The 21,431-nt window shown below is 37.4% G+C and overlaps 1 protein-coding gene across 3 annotated transcripts in view; it reads right to left on the reverse strand.

Moving 5' to 3' along the window:
- The window catches only part of LOC134804617 (uncharacterized), a 108,999-nt gene that overhangs the window by 58,924 nt on the left and 28,644 nt on the right, over positions 1–21,431 (reverse strand). For 2 of the 3 annotated variants that reach the window (XM_063777718.1, XM_063777719.1), the window contains 2 exons: positions 1,356–1,537; positions 146–311 (listed from right to left, as the gene is read on the reverse strand). In XM_063777718.1, the coding sequence (XP_063633788.1) occupies positions 146–311; positions 1,356–1,537 (348 nt within the window). Of the gene's footprint in view, positions 1–145; positions 312–1,355; positions 1,538–6,942; positions 7,168–21,431 lie in introns of all 3 variants that reach the window. The other variant, XM_063777720.1, reaches the window with a different exon arrangement.

Here is a 21,431-nt window from a genome sequence, read left to right on the forward strand (position 1 = left end):
TCCGCGGGAGGAAATTCCTTTTAAGCATGTTTCTCATATTCTCATATATACTATTCTACTTCTGCCATCTGGCCTGTAGGACCATTAAAACCAAGCAAGACGCAGTCAGTCAATCAGGAGTAAGTAGGTAAGTACAGGTACTTACTTCCTAGAGGTAGTGAAAGGAGTCCTGCCGTTCCTCTGGGCCTTTCTCGGCGCAGCAGCATCCTCAGGAGGGTCCAGCTCCAAGTATCTGAGGAACAGGTGCTCGTCTGCCTCGCGCTGGAGGGCGGCCGCCACCGCCGTCTGCCCGGATGGACCGTTAAGGGCTCCTGTACAAAATAAAGCTGTTCAAATAATTGAAAATATGACAGTTGTCAGTCGCTGTGCGTTGTACGAAAGACACGCGAACAGTAGCGATCCTTTCGTGAATGGCGCACTAGCGTTCGCATTCGCCAGATCTGGACGCACCGCACCTTTAAAATCACCATCACTAATGTTGGATATGTGTGACTTTCCATCAGAGAAGGGTCCTTCTGCATAAGCACCCTTAAGGCATGGGACACCACATTTCAACAGTTTTGTATTAAATATTTTGCTTATTATATGCAGATTCATGGATAGCACATTGTATTTGATAATAAGGTGCCTCCATATCGCAGTTAACTTTTGTGGGGCAACACTGTGCAACAGTAAGTTGTAACTAGGCATGTTACCTAAGGCTATCGTATTGCACAGTATGTCGCTCCACAAAAGTTAACTGCAGCGTCAGTTCAAATTCTAGTGACCATGATATACAAAAACCGCAATGTACATATCTAGAATACGAATAAATTCGCTGTAGCATGAGTCAGCCAAGCTCTAGCAGTAGGTATACAGTAAAAAAAAATGCGAGGCATTTGAAAACACAGATTCGGCAAAATAATTGGCAAAATGTACATACAACATTGCAGGACATGTTGTTTCGCTAGATTGGTCAAAATATTGTAAAATATGTACCTATTAATACCTAAAATAAAGAATAATGATATACCTAAAATATTTAAGAGCAAAATTTTAAAAGTCGGTACATTTAATATATTTTGACCAATCACAGTGCAAAAACGAGAAACCAAGTTTTTTATGAGCATTGGTTCACACTAAAGAGTTATATTTTAGAAAACATTAAGGTGCGTCCAGATCTGGCAAACACACCGCTAGCACACTATTCACAAACCGCTCGCGCACTTCACGCTCACTGTAAGTATATAAAACTACGATATGCACGTGAGCAGTTAGCGATCATTCTGTTTGGTTGCACCTTCGGCAGACCAGAACACATTTCCTTATTTATATTTGCATTCGTTATGACATACTGATGGATACATCGTCCTCACCTTTATCATTGCAATTCTCCTTCTCCTCTGTGCTAGTATCAATGTTGTCGGTCGCCATTTTGCTCAGTTCTCTAGCGCATGGAGGCGCGGGCGCCGGCCGCTGCAGGTAGAAGGACCCGGACACGTCGGCCTTAACAACATCTTTTAGCGGGAACGAGACACATCCTAGGAACTCGCTCCGGCTGGAACAAGACAGAAAATTTCAGGTTATAACGTGTTCAGGTCTCTTGTACCTAAGAGTTCAAAGAGTGTTAAGGCCAGAGCAAGCCGGATGCGCGTCCGTAGGACCGTGCACGCACACTTCACGCAAGAGATGTGCCGTCTCTCATGACAATCTGTATTACAACGTGCACATGCACGTCTACACATTCGCATCCGGTGTGCACAGACCTTCAATCTCCAGGTGTAGACATTTGAGGTTAGATCGTGAACAGATATCTAGAATTTTACTGCGGATTTTGAGGTGTATAGACCATTTGCCTGGTGTGGACACATCCAGGCCGATAAACGGTTCCCTATATTATTTACAAAGAGGACCAGTGAGGCAGTGGGTAATTATTTGTAGGGACGACGTAGTCAGAAGTAGGTACCATCGCGCACACTCTTAATTGTCCATCGGTGGACCTTAGGCCTTTTGTAATAAGGTCCACCGAAGGACAGTTAAGAGTGTTGCTGTTTGTACCGTAAAACCACCCAATTATAGTTCAAAATTCCCCAATCATGGTCCAAAACTAACACGAATATCTTCGTTCAGGTATGATTATTCGAATGTCGCATTTTCAAAGCACGTTATTGTCATAAATGAAAAAAATACTCAGACAACACCAAGATGAAGATTGGTGACGCCTTATTGAAAATGTAAGTTACCTGTTTACGCCAAGTGCAAGCACCTTTCACATGTGCCGTGTGCAATAATCGCAGGCCAATTTCCTAGAGGCTCAAGCGTAACTTAAATGGTATGTCACTACATTCATTATGGTAAAACTTCATATCGATAGATTCTATTTCCGGCAGGACGATTCAGAGCGTTGTAGCGAACGCACGTAGGTTGCATTACTGCCGGGTTTGACGCTAGATTTGGCAGCAGCCATTGACCACGCCGCGTGTGTTTTCAGTGTATAGTTAATTCTAAGGATAGTAACCGTCGTATCACGATTGTCACGCATCAGGCGTAAGTGTACGGACGAATTAAGTGTAGGTTAACGTAAATTATACGCGTATGTGGAAATATTGAGTTTTTTTCCATCGCCACACCTACCCGAAACACCGGGTAGGTGTGGCTTAGGAAGGCCTAGCTCCTACAGGACCACGCGAGACGTCACACCGGAGCGGTGGAGGCGCTCCTCACAAGCAAACGAGCACCAAAGGAAAGAGAAGTATCTGAGCTCCCGTCGGGAATCCGGGGCTACCCGACCACGACGTAGACATTACCTTATTCTTGATATTAACTTCTTCTTGAAATAAACGCGTTATTTGATCTATTCCGGCCATTTAATAAGACAGAAATCAATAACCGATCAATATACCTACAGTTAGTTACATTGATAGTCTGTACTTTAATGTTCAAAGTTGGATTAATTTCTATTCAATCTGATATTGATCTCAATCTAAGAATAATGTCTTAGACACCGATTCAATTTTGAACTTTAACCCAACTAGCTTAAAGTTTGATTTCGAATAGTAATATTTAGTATTGTAAGGAAGAACATCTTTCAAGGTGTAGATTCCTAGCTCTTACTTCAGTTGCATCCTGGTTCTAATACCTATAGCAGTAAGGTACAAAATACGTCGGTCAGTTTAATAGTAGGTGTAGTTCGGAAATAAGGGAGGGAAGTGAACTTTGAGTAGCATAAATAATAAAAAGGTACCCGATTGTGTACTGTTTCAATATGCGGTCTCTACCTGGTCCTTCGTAGTATGTATTGTTGATTCTACCTTTAGTTGGTTTAGAAGTTATACAATTTCACAAGTCCCTTTAAAGAGTTTAAAGTAAGTAGCTACGTAAGTTGACAACCAAAATTCGGTATGAAACATAATGATTAGTTTTAGAAACCTAGTATGTCATACTGATAAGCTACTTAGTTCCTGTGCTTGCAGTGGTAATTTTAAAATAATGTTTCTTATAACGTGACAAATGTTATCGGTAATTGACACATGGGTGTGATTTGATATTTTTTTGAATTTTTACAAAATTGGTCATGAAGTGATTAGGGTGACAATTGATAAACTCTATTTACTTTAATATAAGTTATTTTATTTAACGGAGGGGATTACTTAATCTTTAACATAAGTATGTAGATTAAATTGAAAACCAAAACTCACTAGAAAATCTGTATTTTTTCTTAGAAATCAAAGACACAAGTATTATTTTAAGCGGTTACTTGTTTTCACAGTGAGTTTTAGTCAAAAACTGTGTTTTCCTCGTATCAATGATAAACATAAACCTTATTTCTTTATAAAATATTAAAACATACAATAAAAGGCTGAAATAAAATTAGGCAACGAAGAAATTACAATGGTGCTTAGGGTTGTCGTTTATACTATGCACTAGCTTATTTTATATACAGGTTTATATCTATAAGTGTTCGGGTGTCACAACTAAACATCGAGATATTTGTGATTTAAGCTTGGTTGATACATTGCGTTATTGGATATTAGTTATAATATAGACCTGAGACTAAAAATCGGAGAAATGGAGACTAGCTGCCTGAACTTTAAAGAATAGAGATTAATGCATTTTTATTCTCCCAGCTCACAAATAAAATTGCAGCAAAATATAACTATTTCTTTGTTTTAGCTTAAAAAGCCTAAAAGAAAACAACTAGTCCAGATAGTTAAATTTAAAGAAGTCAGTCACCGCAACGCAATGCATACGACGCAATGTATGCCATTCAATGTCATCTAGTCAGCATCTAGTTCAGTAAAATTGCTCAACGTCATGACATTATGTCTGTAAGATTCTTAGAGCAAATTGTATCTTGAAGACTGAGTGTATTTTATCTGTTTCATTGCCCTTTTACAAGCGTTAGGTATAACAAAGTTATTGGAGTACGTAGTTTAAAAATCATAGTAAGTACAGGGCTCTCATTTCTACGATCGCAAGACTCAACGAGTCCATGACTTGAACCTTCATTAGAAGCACATGTACAAATACGTTAATTACCAAATTAATTACTTCTGGCTAAGGGTTTGGTCTTCCTTTGACGCCGTACACTGCGTAAAGCGTCCCGTCTCCATATCCTTTAGCGCCGACAAATCAAAACTTGCCAAGACAAATTCAATTTTCACTTGTCAAAATGAAGATTTAAAGTAGAATGGAATGAGAGGCCTTTTGCACGTCTTTAGGCGGTTAGAGGATTTATGTGACGGTGTATGCAAAGTATCGTATAGTAGGGTAAAATAGAAATACAGTGTCTACCACTGTTTTCGCTTTTTTACTTTTCAAAGTACTTTTGAATAATCATGAATGTCACATCAATATTATAAGTATTGGTTGACACGTGGATTACTTCATGAAGGTTCACGTCTACATAACATTGGATTCTAAAGGACGATTAATTATAAGCCAAAATAAGGCAATACACATTTTAAAAGTTAAATCATAAAACGACGTTTCGCCATCATCATAATTGCGATGTTCCTCAAAAATCTTTATAATGGTGAGTCGTGCGGTGTACTTATCATCGGTTAATCCAGATAATTGGTCCTTTATAACGTTTTTATTCCATACTGTATCTTCAGGTACACAAACACCATTCTATTCTCCGTATTTTTCAAGGAAACTTTAGTAGCAATAGTATTTTTTTGGATTCCGACTTTGCTTCTTTTGACTGGTAAATTAGACGCTTGGTCCTGCAGTAACAGCCAAATGCCGTCATCATCATCCTACATGGTAAACGTCGATATCCAAAAAAGCTCTTTTCCTTTATTACGTGTCTCTTGCAAAAGTGCATGGCTACTTTATGAATCAATTCCTTTCATAATCTATCCGTGCAATTTTGTACGTCGCTGTACCTACACGGCAAGTACATTTTCAATTCAAGTCATGGGGTCAAGGTAGGTGTATTCAGTCACCTTCAGTTTATTTTAGTAGTGACAGCCGTTGCCGTGAGTTTTACATGTATGGTGAGCGAAGTCACGCAAGCACACAAGCGATTACCAAAGGCAGGGCCGTAATATCTTTAAGTGATGTTTATAAATAGAAGAAGAAGTTTTCCACAACTTTATGATCTAGGACTTGATGTTCGTTTGTTTCCAATTGCCACCGAACTAAATATAACTATAGAAGTCTGATTAATGCTCAGAGGGCCTGCCGCGAACCACGTTTGACGTGTTGCCTCCCTGTCACACTTACGTACGAATTTACAAGTGCGACAGAGAGCCAACACGTCGAACGAGTTTCGTGGTAGGCCCTCGGAAATGACCCCACGGGAACGTGCCGCGAGCGACTTCTAATGCACGATTCCCACCGACCGGCTGGAGGCTATTTCAATGTTCCTATACATTATGTATAGTAGAAGCGATGGAGTCCGTCCGGAGCCGTCCGCGTCCGCGAGCAGCCGCCGACTTGCGCCAATACAAATGTGAAGTGCGCGCCGACTCTGCGCGTTCGGTGGGAATCGTTCTTTACTGTACTGCGTACAGCTTGACAACGTGAAATAGGTACTGTAATGCCGCGCGCAAGATGTTTGACATACCAATTAAAACTTTTTTTTAATAGCGGGATATTGTGTATTGGGTATCCAAAGCTGCGGGTGGGGTATGTTTTAGTAGAAGGGATAACTTTTAAGGATATGTGTCAGATAAATGTCAAATGGACCGTTTTTCGTTCGTGCTGCGTGTCCGATTGAGAAATTAAACTTCTAGCATTTATTTCTTGGATTTTCAAGTATTTTTATTTATTAGCAAATCGATGATCATTAAGAATAATTGTAGCGGCATTTAGAAAATGTCGATATGTCTGTGGACAACTTTGCTGTGGTTCTCCATATAAGTGTGTCCTACTAGTGAGATCTAACGCAATCGACATAATTAAGATCATATACTTTTAGCACAGGTTGTTTTCTCGGATTTTATCTACTTGGGATGAAAATGTTATGTTTTTGGAGTAAGATATAAATATGTTAATCTTTGTCCCAGCAGTGTGACGGTTTTTAACGTATAAGTTCAATTTTAACAATAAAAACAGGTCGGATTCTTAAAATTCGACGAAAGTACTTGCTTTTTGGTCTTTCAAAATTTTTCGCCTTTTTCATCCACCTTCTTCAAACTTCACTCATTTTTTTTATTCTTCCCAATTCAGTTTCCAAAGTATCATTTGGAGATCATAATGTTGAGTGTCGAACCATTATTTTTGTAGTCTTCCTTTATAAGTTTGGAAATATTGTAAGATACCAGGATTGTGACCCTTTTCGTATGACGTTGCTCTCAATTCCTTCTTCCATCTGTTCCCATCACATCCCTAATAACAATTATATACAAAACACAAAACTAGGAAACGTGCAGGTCTCCTAAGCTAACATGCAAGACCGTATCAAGATCTCTTCAAGTGCGGGGCCATGCCAGAGGGTACACCAACATCACTTACGGCGGCGACTGTCACTGGTCTTCAGCCACCGTATCCAGGATATTAGTGGGTAGGCTGTTCTTTCTGGCGCGGGTGGGAGGGTCCCATTCGGGTAGGCTGTTTTTCCTGGACAGCTGTAACTTCGCCTGGGGACAGTATTGGCGGGGGGGTGCGGGGGGCTCTTCCCGCCGTGGGTTACTTAGTCCGGCGACAGTTTGGGACACGAATGACATCCCTTTTGGATGGCTGAAAAAGATGCTTCGGGGTTTAATAGGATTGTGCTTTTACAACTATCTTAACTCTTGCTAGGTTTTTAGTTTTTTTCTTATTTCTATGAATTGCCATTTGAATTTTGATGCCATCGTACTAGTCAGATAAAGCATAAAAATAAATTGTGCCTACCACAGCTAAGTATAGTATATAATATTTTGGCTTATATTCTTAAAAAGCCCTAAGTTGTAGTTGGTTGTAGTCAGGTTAGTTATAAAATTTGGAGTATCGTACGAGTAGAATTGTGAACTCTGCATCTGTAGGTAAGTAGAAATAGATAAAAGCTTAAATGCAATAGATCTACAGTAATAGGAGCAAACTGGAATGTGAATAGGTACACGGCAAACTCAACAATAAGTAGAAAAAGGCATAATTTAAAACTTGTATGCGATCAATCGACAAATTTGTTTGCGAGTCGACCGATCGACCTACAAATTTACTGGATTTTTTACTGAGAAATTGGCTTGGTAGACTATATATAGTCTGACACAAATATTTGTTCCTGAGTCATGGGTGTTTTCTATGTGTGTAAGTATGTATTTATCTATACATATAAGTATGTAGGTATATCGTTGCTTAGCACTCAAAGTAGGTACAAGTTTTGCTTAGTTTCGGGCTAGATTGATCTGTGTAAGATGTCCTCTAATAATATACTTATTTATTTATTTTATATGATCTATGTGAAACACATTTTCATCTCTTCACGTAGTTACAAACAGTATAGTATTTAAATCGGTCAAACAGCTTTGTAGTAGAAAACGGCGCGAAATTCAAATTCTCTTTGGTACGAAAACCCTTCGCGCCTACATTTTTTAAATTTGCCGCTCTTTTCTACTGACGGAAATGGCTTGACAGACTTTATTTTATTTAATTTTAATTTATTTCTTTATTTAGAAACAAACAGTCTCTTATAGTAATAAATTATTACAGTAAACGGTTATTAGACTTATAGACCTACAGTTTCTTTAATAAGAATATATAAACCATACAACTTATATAAGTAGTACTAAAACTAAATGGAATTTCAAAGTTGAAATGAAATTAGAGTTACTAAAATACTCAATGGAATTTCGAATTTGGAATGAAATAGAAGTTACAAAAAGTTTATGCTTAAACTTAATATTATCACAAACTACTGCTATCTCGAAATGAACATTTTACTCGGAAACGTTGGTTTCCCGCTTTACTGTAGGTATGTTTATATCAACAGCGGCAACAGAAAGGAAATGTTCGTTGGCGCTTGTCAGTTCAACTTCATGACAGCTTAAAGCGCAGCAAACTTGTGCTGTACCGAAATTTTTGTGTAGGCGCCATCAGATATATCGGAGCGGACGAGATGCTAAAAAATATCTGAACACGCACTCTAACGCCTTGACAATAGAGGCGTGTTCAGGTATTTGTGAGCACCTTGGCCGCTGAGATATATTTGATGGCAATAAACATTTTTAAATACATAAGTACTTAAGTCGATTTTTATTGTTAACGATTTTTTAGTTCAATTTGGAAAAAAAATTGTTGATTTGAAAAGCCCCACATTCTAAGCTCCACTTGCACCAACCCACTAACCCGGGGTTAACCGGTTAAACCATTAACCCAGTGTCAAATGGTACTTGTAACCATTTATAACTTCATGATTAAACGGTTAACCTCGGATTAGTGAACGGTGCAAGTGGCCCTAAGCGGAATAAATACGAAATCAAAACTTGGGCCAAAAAAAAACTTATGTAATTTTCCGTAGATTTATAAAAGTACCATACCTACGTTATTAGTAGAGTTAACTCAAAGGAAGATTTTTTTAGGACATACAGTGAAATTGCGCTTATATTGTACAGAATGGGAACTCTATCTTTAAAAAGCAAAATGTGCTTTTACTAAACCTGACCTTAATTTCCTGTCTAGTCTAGCCACCAAGGTTAAATATAAATAAATACTAAGAAAAATTAAATACTTAGGTATGATTGATTGCACCATTAACAACCTACAGGAGGTGAAAATGTTAAAGTCGTTTTGCCTAGATAATTGGTTCAGGCATTTAAAATATACTTTCAAATACTAAACCACACGCAAGAGCAAACATAGGTTAAAAAAAATTAAACTGCACTTACGTTTTCAACTTGTTAAGCATGTTATAAGTTATAAAAATAGTCTGGCTACATTGACACATAATTAACTTCAGACAATTTTCTCTAGATGTATGCGACAACATGACAAGCGCGAGAAACGCAAATAGTTTCGCCATAATTTCAAACTCATTCTAATTTACATAAACGAAAACAGTTAGACGACCCACAACCGACTGCATTAGCGCGGGCAAATACGAGTCTCAGAGAAAAACCAACTGACTTGTCATCGTGCCAACATTACGATTTGCAATTCAAATTTTGATCCCTGGCAACATCGACCCCGCAGCGTTGTGAAATACGAACGTTATTCCTAATAGACCAGCGCTTTCCTCAAATGAACCTATGTTACAGTACAGATGTACCTATAGTGCATGATTATTTTCCTTCGTATTTTCTACGAAACGTTCGTATTTGTCATGCTACTTCAGTCAACGTCAGTGTTTTTTGTACCGAGACTGACTGAAATAGCAAGACCCGTTCGTACGTTTCCGTGAAAATACGAAGGAAAATAATTATGCAGTAAGTATGTACTATATCTGTATTGGTATTGTGATATTAGGCCGCGTTTAGTTTCGAGGTTCTTTTTTCTTTGTATGGACTTGAGTGCGGTGTTAGTTTCGAAGTTGGAAGTCCGCCTAAGCTAACTCTGCAGCAACATTAACAGAACAAAGTGCAGTGGCATTATAAACACCGTTTCATAGAATTTTACGTTTGTGATGACACTTCCATAAACTGTCATATACGAAAAATGGTGACCAAGGCCTTCAGTGCCCAGGGCTGGGATCAAACCAGCGTCCTCTTCATTCGCGGCAGATGCCTCAACCATTCGTGCATTCGGCCGTCTGAATTATTGCGGTATAGGTCGAATTTTCTCGAGTATTAGGTATATGCAATCTCTTAAAGACTTAGGTACGGTTCCTTCGTACCTCCTATTCGAATCAACTGAGGTGATTCCGGGATAGCGAGAGAGATGTCGTTCAAAATAATTCGAATTGTTTCCTATTCCATACTTACATAGATATTGTAGCTAGCAGAGTAAAGTTTGGTCCGATTATTAGGTTGGTTTGTTATACTTATACGAAAGCTCTCAAAGCTACATGAATGCAGGTCGAGAGTCGAGACTGTTCCAATTTCAAAACGTGAACGTACGCCGCCAGCCGATCGTCCGTACGACTTTTTAAAAATCGAAGCCAGATGGCGTTCGAAATTTAAATTGGAGGCGTTAGCTCGACGCGTTCTTTTTTGTTCCGCCTGATTGAAACAGTTTTGTTCGTTATTTTTATTTCTGTTGTTGTTATTGTTGTTTTATTTCTTGTCAATTTTCTTTCTCCCGCTAATTAACGTTTTTGCAGTAGTTTTAACAAACTTTTAAAAATACCTCCTCTCATATCGTCGGATCGGAGCAGTATCTTTTATATTTCACGTTAATTTTATTGTTCATCTTTGACGCGAGCGAGGGCGATATTAAGGTCGAGGCTTAAATGTGTTTATGGCCAAGTCACTAGATTAGTACAGTCGCCATCAGATATATTATATCGGAGCGACCAATGTGCCCAAAAATATCTGAACATGTACCTTAACAGCTATGTTCAGCTGTTTGTGAACACCTTGGCCGCTGCGATATATCTGATTTCGACTGTACCCTCTCAATATTTAAATTCAATCTGTAGTTTTAATTGACGTAGTTCATAATATGCTTTTCACGAATCAATTTGAAATATAAATGATAAAAGCTTTATGCGCCTAGTATTGGCAACACTTTACATGAAATGTTTTTGGTGGGATACTTATGTATATCTGTGTATATGGACGTTTTGGGAACTTAAAATTCTATACAAAATGACAACGCAAACGTACACTTAAGGTAAGGTAGAGGTACTAGTGCTCGACGCTGCACTAGTATTCGACATGGGCACTTTATGTCAAAGTAACTTTGGTTAAATTTTAACGGCGAAGATTTTTCTGTATTCAAATTTAATTCTTGCCACTTTGACATAAAGTGCCCATGTCGAATACTAGTGCAGCGTCGAGTACCAGCTAGTACTTCTACCTTACGAAGTGTTAAAAAAATACTGTCACGTAACCGATACTTTTCTCGAATACGCCAATATGAAATCGCTAGAGAGAATGTTAAAAAAATATAGCGTTTGTTGCTTGCTTTCAAATGCCTCAATAACCTCCCTAGAAGGTAAAGCAAAGCCTTCCACATACACGTCTTCAAATCAAATGAGGATCGATAGTCATTTGAAGTCAGCGCTTCTTTCTCACGGGCCTGATATAATATTAAAGAATTAATCGACTAAGTGGTCTGCTATTTTAGATTACTGCGCACAGATACAGACAACGCATTATGAAGAACTAGCTTTTGCCCGCGACTTCTTCTGCGTGGTATTAGTATAATAGCTATGAACTAACTACGCGGTAAACGCAGTGGTACTAAGCGCATTGTCATTTTTATTACATACCGTTGACGCATGCGGTTAAGTTTACATTGCGCGCTTCACTCGCGCTTGAGTATTATTAATAAATACTTATTTAATTTACAGGATATTGTGTTTTTCATTCATTGCTACGGGCAGTTTAAATTTAGGGATAGATGTAAATCGTTTTTTTTTAAGTCAAAATTGTACTAAGGGCTTTGGCTAAATAGGCATTTTAGGTACCTATATTTCGTCGCCGCCAGTAAGGAATTTTCCCGCTCTGTAGCGAACAGCGCGCAGCACCTATGAGGGTCGCTGGCAGCTGGCAGTGAATGCGTTATTCAGTAGAACAACGGACTTGGCTACTTTCCGAACTAAAATCATGACTATGAATCAGCTTTTGATGCAACTTCCCCCGTCTTGAATTCAAATTTAGAAAAGCTCTAAGAATAACCGTATCTAACTATGAAAAATAAGTTTTTAAGAGGAAAGTGGACGCGCTTATGTAATTTTCCGAATCGCTTTTCCATACCAAGATAATTCCCATTTTCCTCCCTGGTTACGTTGAAGCCAATTGCAGAATCTTTGCCTCTTTATAACAAAAAAACACATGTTGGTATTTGGCTACTGCTAAAGATATTTTTACGCACTATTATTACCAAAAAATACCAAAAAAAAACAATTACTAGTGTTATTTGTATGTTATGTTTATATTCAATTTTAAATCGAGTTCCAGTTCTATGATTTCAACGCAACGGAACACGGGACTAATGCATACATGCACACCGAAACGTGCCAATTAGCAGCCAATTAAATAACCTTTCACAGACTTTGCTCAGTACTTAAACAAGTTCACAGTGACCGAATAAAATAGGAAATTACGGCAAAATCTCAAATTATATCACATTGCTCTTAAGATCCACGATGAAGATTTTAGAAATAGGAACAATGGAACAAGATTAAGATGATTTTCAAAAAAATGGAAATACCGGGTGTGGCCTGTAACACGAGCAAATAATTAAAACCTAGATTGTACTCCTCAAACGGTGACACTTTTGTTCAAAGACTTTTAAAAATTATGAAGTTTTTAGACTCCCTATTTTTCATACAAAATAAATATTATCTTCAATGGACGCCATCGCCACGCCACATCATTGTGATTGACGTTGCTTGTCACGCCTTAAACATAACAAAATTCGCAATACATTGCGTCTTAGAATAAACTTTAAAGTGTATTAAAAATCAAACCACAAGTTATGTTTAAAAGTCGCTGAACAAATGTTGATCAGTATGAGGAGTACACCCTACAGTTTAATTTTTTGCTCATATTACAGGCCACACCCGGTATATGTCTCCGGCGGAAAGAAGATACTTAACATCTTTCGTTATTATGTGAACTAAATAATTTTGTCTCCGAAATATTACGAAGCGCCACTTGCACCATCCCACTAACCCGGGGTTAACCGGTTAAACCGTTTACCCACCGTCAAATTGTACTGGTAACCATGGTAACTCCAGGTTTAACCGGTTAACTCCGGGTTAGTGGGATGGTGCAAGTGGCGATTAGTATTTAATATCATTAAGTGAACTCTACACTGTGGAACACGGACTAATTACATGCATACCGAAACGTATGGCCAATTAGCTCTATCAATTAAGCTTCGACAGACTCCACTCCACTTTCAATAATGTTACAGTGTCTCTTCTTCAACCTAGCGTTTTCCCGGCCTAGCGCCAGGGTGCGCTTTCCTGCTCAGTCTTCTCCACTTTGCCCGGTCTTCGGCATCCTTAGGTGTGAGATTGTTCTCTTGCATGTCTGCTGTCACGACGTCCAGCCAGCGCTTCTTAGCCCTACCGCGGACGCGTGATCTAGGGCCTTGGACAGTGAGATTGAGGCATCTATTTCCGACGTAGTCTACCGGTCTGCGGCGTATATGGCCATACCATCGGAGGCGACTTTCCTGCAGCTTATTCGCTACGTCACGGATTCCAAGGCTGCCACGTATGGGTCACAGTGACCGATCACAGTATTCAATTAAGGGGAAATCGGGAATTATATAATTTATGATATGGTATTGCTCTTTGCATCCACGATGAACAGTTTTGAAATATAAAAGTAACAATGAAAAATTATTTTGATGATTTAAAAAAAAACTGTGTTATGGAACGATGTGTCCCCAAAGAAAAGAAAATTGCATCTTTCGTTATTACGTTAACTAAATAATTTTGTCTCTAAAATAATAGTGACCGAGGGGTTAATATCATTAAGTGAAGTGTATAGAACCAAGTTCCATGAATTCTATGCTATGGAACACAGGCTAATTAGTACATTACAGGCACGCCGAAACGTGTGGCTAATCAGCAGTTAATTAACATTTGATGAACGCCTGATCAATACATCAAACAATGACACTGTATTATAGTTTTAATTTCAATATCTTTTTACGGAAAGGACCTTTGATCCTGACAACGACAATGGGACCAATTATTAAAAATAAAAAGAAAATTAAAAAAATATTTTTTTTACGGGACTGTCTCTAATTATTTACATGTATTGAAATAATAATAGTTATTTGTTTTACAAGGGGGCAAAGTTGTTGTTTAACTGCTCGTGCTAATATTGATACCCGAGCAAGCCCGTTGCGAGGGTTTCAAAGCACGAGGGTTAAACAAAATTTGCCCCCGAGTGTAACACAACATTTTTCACCACACCAACCTGAAGCAAATATTAAATGTAAAATATCAAACAAAATTAAAACAAATTAAATCCAAATTAATGTAATTAAATATTTATCATCCAAAATCATCTATTAAAAATCAAATTCTACCAGCAAAAATAAGAAAACAACTCATAATTTGCATTTGATTACTTTGCCTCAGATGTGAATCAAATGCAACTTTGCTATCAGTTTTTGAAGTGCAAAGTACGCCTTTCCGAGCTGGTGTGGTGAAAAGATATTTTTTGGCCCCTTTATACAAGTGTGACATGAAAGAGTAGAAATGAAATCAAATGGAACTAAACAATTTCCATACAAAATTGTTGCCATACCTACGTCAAAAATGTGACAGTTACGAAGAAAGTGGCGCCTTCATTTATTTTCTACTATTTTATGTCGCACTGTACATATAATATTATGGATTTTACCGACGTAAACTAAAAAATACAACTGCAATCTTACCAAAATACAGCTACATTTAAATGTTAGAAGTCCAGTACTCTGACGTTTAACCTAGTTTTGAACGTTCAATTACCGTTCAAACATGCGCTTTAATGCCAAAGGACAAGGTTGACAATCGAATGACCGGCACATACGGATGCCCGTGTAGCCACTAGCCAGTGCTAGCTCAATTAACTCTGCAACTGACCAATTTGAAACTCTATTACCATAACATAAGGTCTACTTCAGGCCAGTATTGCACTTAGTGCAAACGTTTTCCACGCAGCAATTTTAGGCTTTGTCGCTTATTGACAATTTGCTTCGATTATTAAAACGGGTTGGTGTGTTGCCAAAATTGGGATATTTAATGTGTTTAATAGTTATTTACGATACAAGTGCGGAAAGGAGGAAATTCGCTACGGGTGGCGATAAATTAAAACACAATCGAAGGGAGTGTTTTAAATCGTTACAAGTGGCGAATTACCTATTCGCACATGTATCGTACAATGTTTTACAGTACGGCCCTTTAAATTTTCGACATAGGCACGGAAAGTTCTTATTCCCGCAATAGTGCGGGAAAGTAGTACCTAGGTACTGTAAAATAAATTATTTCACACCATGCACGAAATAAAGCGCCAGAAAATTATTAGAAAAACGTCGACATGCAGCCGTTATTTTTTGACATTTCTATTTATAATCGATCGGACCGAACTTTGAAAAGTAGATATTTCCATATTAATTGGCAAAAAAAGAAGCTAATTTGACTAGTCTAGTCTGTCCGTCCATCCGTAATCCCATTGATGTAGTTTAATTTAAGTATGTCGTTTTAAAAAGAGAGCGGAACTTCGATTGTATGGGAGCGGCTTTTTGGGTGTGAGTTCTTGTGACTAAGTGGCATATACCAGAATTGAATATTAATGTTTATAATCTCGTTATAAAATCTACCTCTACAAATGGAAAATGCTCGCGTAACATGGCTTTTGAACTAGAAGTTTCCAAAACTTTTCACGAGAACAAACGATGTGCAAACAAAAAAGAGAAAAACCATATAAAGGGAAACCTCAAAGCTGGGAGTTTATTCAATAACTAGAAAGCCACTCGGTATCTAAAATGTTAGGTATACAATAGACTGAAAATACCTACTTTGAGAAGAATTCTAATTGAACATTTTTTTTTTTTTCGTAAAATGCAGATTTTAAAATATTTGGCCATTACTTTAATTTTCTGGTTTGTTATAAAGGCTTATAGTCCGACAAGAAATTGTAGAGTTTTCTACAATTTGAGGGCGCCATTTCGTAACTGTCACGTTTTTGACGTAGACGTCACATGGCAACAATTTAGTATGGATTCATTAGTTCCATTTGATTCAATTTCTACTATTTTATGTCGCACTATAACTAGGCTATCAATCCCGATATCTTTGTTCAATAAATAACAACTGTAAATATTCTTAATCACAGTAACGCAGTGGTACTTGATTGTCTCCCGATTTGTATGAAAATAAGGCATTTACCACTGCGTTACCCTGTGTCTTTTCTCGGGTTTCAACCAATTTCATCAATATCGGTTTAGTGGCTTGCGTAAAGAGGTAATAACAGAGACAAATATGGTTAGTTTATTTCTCATTTATTGTATTAATAGGGATAGTATTAGGGATATTCCGAGTATAATAAAAGCTTGTATAACAAGAAATACAAAAACACAACAACAGACAAAGAAATACAGTGTTTACGGAAATAAAGTAGGTCAAATGTGTACCCACCACTATTTGTATAATTTAGGAGGGAGAAGGGAACGCCCTGCGTGGAACTTAGGCAATAACGGAGTGCGGGGGTAGATGGCGTTGTTTTTAACCTAGAACATACAGGACTCGGCAATAATTGCATATTGGTCTTGGGAAATCAATTGACTGTTTACGACGAAAACAACAGCGTTATAAGGCCGTTTCTTTTATTTTTAGCCATTTTTATGTATTGGGACCTGTTTGCCACTTTCGTGTTATTTCTACTCAGAATCACAAGCTCTTTCGATCCTAATGGGATAAAAAAATGTCCCAGAGGTTTTTTCCTATTGTGTTACCATTTCCCCATATATTTTGTATGGCGGTAACAAAAAGGAAAGTTTGAAAAATGAATGGAAATTTTAGGACACTTTTTTTCTCCTATAAGGACGAAAAGAGCGCGAGCTCTTTCTAGGATCGCGAGATCCTGACTAGAAATAACACAAAGGTGGCAAAAAAGGTCACAATATATAAATTGGCAAAAAATAAAAGAAACGCTCTATAAATGAGTTTTTTTGGTTTTTATACAGCAAATTAGATACATGAAAGCAGAAAACTACTAGGTACATACCTATAAATGATTATTTTGACATGTGTATTGCATAATATGTACTTATAAAAAATTGCAATATTATCTTAAGTATCTATTTTAAGAAGATAAGCTGATAAGACTGTTTAAAGTCGAATGCATTTACTGAAAATATGTAATGATAAGACTTCATGACGTCAGCCTAATCTCACTTATTACTACCACAAGTTCAGAGCCATAGTAAACCTTACTGCTAACTAGACAACGTTGAATTTTGTTTAATTGTCTTTTTTACAATTAGTGACTTTAGGTTAACACCTGCTGGTAATAAATATAGTGTCGCGAGAAGATTTGCAGTAGTTCGCTATCAGCACTCAGTTTAATATTAACGCAATGAGTTTCACCGGCAAAGTGGCCATCGTGACTGGTGCCGCCTCTGGGATAGGAGCTGACACATCAAAAGCATTAGCCAGAGAAGGCGCCAAGTTGGTCCTGGTGGATAAAGACGAGGCGAAACTACAAGAAGTCGCCAAGCAATGCGGACAGAATGGCAATCTTATGATCACTGCAGATATCACTAAAGACGAAGACGTTAGAACTATTCTGAAAAACACTATCGAGAAATTTGGTCAGATAGACGTGCTGGTCAATAATGCAGGAACTATGAGGGCATCATCTATTTTAGAAGAAAATCTTATGGAACATTTCGATCTACTTATGAACACGAATCTACGCTCCATGGTTTATTTGACACACCTCGCTGCTCCACACCTGATCAAGACTAAAGGTAACATCGTGAATCTTTCGAGCATCTTTGGTCAACAACGCGTCTTATTAGAAAACTATCTGTCGTATTCAGTCTCTAAGGCATGTGTAAGTCATTTCACACGCTGCGTTGCCTTGGATCTGGCTCCACATGGGGTAAGAGTGAACGCCGTTGCTCCTGGGGGCGTCAAGACGAATATAGTAGAAAATGCAGGGATTCCAAACGGCGATGAGGTATTTGAGACGTGGAGGAAAGACCACACTGCGTTGAAAAAGTTATCGCAGCCTTAAGAGATAGCAGATGTAATTCTGTTCCTTGCCAGTGATCAAGCTAGGAGCATTACTGGATCGACATACGTTTGTGACAACGGGTCACTCTTGATGTAAATCATTATAATTATGCTGGATTTTTTAATTTTTTCGAAGAGTATTAGTTGCCTATTGAAACAAAAGTACAGTCAGTCAAACCAAATAGCACCCGTCAAACCGGGGTATGTATAGTTTCAAGACTTTATTTACGGTTCCAAGGCTAAAGGCCTCCGTAGAAGCCAAATACCCACTAACATGAGTTTAGTACTTACCTATTACAACACTCTGATAGGTTTACCTACAGTAGACGCAAACTAAACTGACGACCGGGGTCATATCACTATCTCTCTTACCCTAAATACGACCACGCGAGTAAGAATGAGAAGTTTTACGACCACGGTCGTCCGTTTGGTTTGCGTCTACTAATAGTGGTCACCAGCAAATAAGGGGGAGACGTGCTAAGACATATTCAACCTTATCAATATACGTATAAGTCCTAATTGTCCGGAACGAAATTCGGCAGTAACTTTTATGGCAGAACAATGAACTACTAGTTGTAAAAGTAAGTGTTTGCCGGGTGAAGACGGAAATTTTTGGACTGTGTGTTTTATTTGGTTTTAATTATTTATTTTGTTACGGTGCTCACACACTGGCAGTTGTAGACGACATGATAGTATTGATAGTTTTATAATATTTGTCCCTATCACACGATGTTTTATAACGTTATATAACTGGCAGTGTCGCGTATCGGAGCATGATTATAATAAGTGATAATCTACTAAGTTGTGATAATATGTGATAATCTACAAAGAATATTTCGGCATAGTGATAAAAATATTTATGAAGGTAAATCGACGAAGAAAACATAATTCAAATATACCTACAAAATCAAAATTCAAATATGTACCTACTAAACCAATTTAAATTTTTTAGGGAATTTCCTCTCCGTTTGTTAAAAAATCAATATTTATACACATAGGTACGAGTATGTACATTGTGTTTGCCAATGTTAACTATAGTATTATCTATCCAGAATAAATAATTTAATATGAATATATTATTATGTATACGTAGTTTCAAATATATTGCAGTGTCTAATGTGTTGAGTTAGAGATTTTTTTGCAGTTGGCATGAAATGAGGCTCGACCATGGACAAATGCCAATTTTTATCAGCCTATCCATTAATTTACTAGATAAAAATCCAGTTTTTGATAGATAGCCAATATATCGGAGAGTTATTAGAAAAAAAACTTAAAGAGTCCTCGATTAAGCACTTAAGAGATGAAACTTTCAAAACTGACGTCAAATTCAAAGAGGAACATTAAAAAATGTATAAAACACTACATAAAATGGGGCACTCCCTAAGTTTTTGGACTGTAATGTGTTAATAAAAAGCACAGCTGTAATAAAAGGAAACATCACGTGAATCGGCGACAATGAAATTTTGTGTGAAATTAAATAGTATAAGGAAGCATGATTGCAAGATACAAATCTTAACAAATCGCATGGCAGCTAAAGTAAAACATTCGCGTAGCTTAAAATGGTAAATACAATTTATTTATATAATCCAGCCATAAATGCTAATGTATAGGTATAAGGTAACAAACGTCTTGGTGCTCAACATGATAATGCCCAATACAGATGTAGTTCATAATTGTTTTCCATCGTATTTTCTTGGAAACGTTCGTATTTGTCATGCTACTTCAGTCAACCTCAGTACTTTTTGTACCGAGACTGACTGAAATAGCAAGACACGTTCGTACGTTTCCGTGAAAATACGATGAAAAATTATTATGCACTACATCTGTAGATGGCGCCCTGATGTCACCTTTATTGACAATAACTTAGATGGCCACTGGCGAGCCTTCCAACAGTCCAAATAGCGTGGCTGCAATCCAAAATCGGTCCGTGAATGTCAAAAACGTACAATGTTTAATATTAGGATGCCGTCCATTTGAATGAATCCATTGTTACGGCATCCATTTGGAAGGCTCGTCAGTGGCCTGCTTAGTCAAAGATGACGTGTACTCGGACGTTTAAATACTTTAGGTATGTTTCAATTTGTAATAGAGGCTTTATAATTAATTTACAATTTAAGTTTAATTTATTAACAAGCTTTTATTAGGTCGACCTGTATGTAACTAACTATGTAATGGAATCTAAAGTAACTAATTTAACCATCTTCCAAGTATCGTAGCGTCATGAAAATTGGCAGCTGTATGTAGTTCTGATGACAATACAATAATATGGTACTGTCGAACTGATCTGATGATGGAGACAGGAGGTGGCCATAGGAACTCTGTGAGGAAACAAAGCAACCTAATTGTGTTAGGGGTTTTTAGAATTGTCTCGATGAGTATTAGTTGTCTGTCGTAAGAAAAGTACAGCGATAAAATCTTGTACCAAAAATGAAATTTTTGCAAAAAACTTATTTAATATTTATGGCTGAGCGATAAAATCCTATGAAGCTGAACGGCTAGTTCATTATTTAACAACAAGAGATTTCTATCTATTCGATACATGTATGCGAGACTCGAAACAAAAGACGTACTAAGCAGTAAGAACAACTTAGTCCTCAAACTTTGTTCGTCTATTGTTACAATGCATCCTAGAGTTTTAACTAAAAGCAGACGGTAATCCGATCTGATCCGATCGCAAGGTGTGATTCTTAGAACTCATTAAAATTAAGTGGGGGTTTACGCAAAGTTGTAGTTTTCGTAATGATTTTGTAAACGTTTTAATCAGGGGCTACTACTAATTTCCTAGCTTTAACCCCCTCTTATACCTCGTTATTTAGCATTAGAAAAAAAGCAATCTTGACCAATCTTTTTATCGAAAATCATTTAAAAATTTGTAAGTATTACTTATAAAACCAAAAGAATGTAAATTATATCCTTACTAAATTGTTACATATCTGCTGTGACTTATTTCTCAAGTGTTTTTCAATAAATAGACAGGATAATATTGTTTACCCTTTATCTAATGCTAATAACGAGGCATAGGTAACTATTTCCAGTGGTCCATTCATTCTCCATTCGTTCCTGCGTCTTTCTCCCATGATGTTAAACAATTTCAACGATCAAAGAAACATTTTAAGTATGAAGGTCAATATAATATTTCCTTGTATTGGCAGTTCAACTACATACTTAGTCTGTA

Source organism: Cydia splendana, chromosome Z, assembly GCF_910591565.1.
Source record: "Cydia splendana chromosome Z, ilCydSple1.2, whole genome shotgun sequence".
In the NCBI taxonomy this organism is placed as follows: domain Eukaryota; kingdom Metazoa; phylum Arthropoda; class Insecta; order Lepidoptera; family Tortricidae; genus Cydia; species Cydia splendana.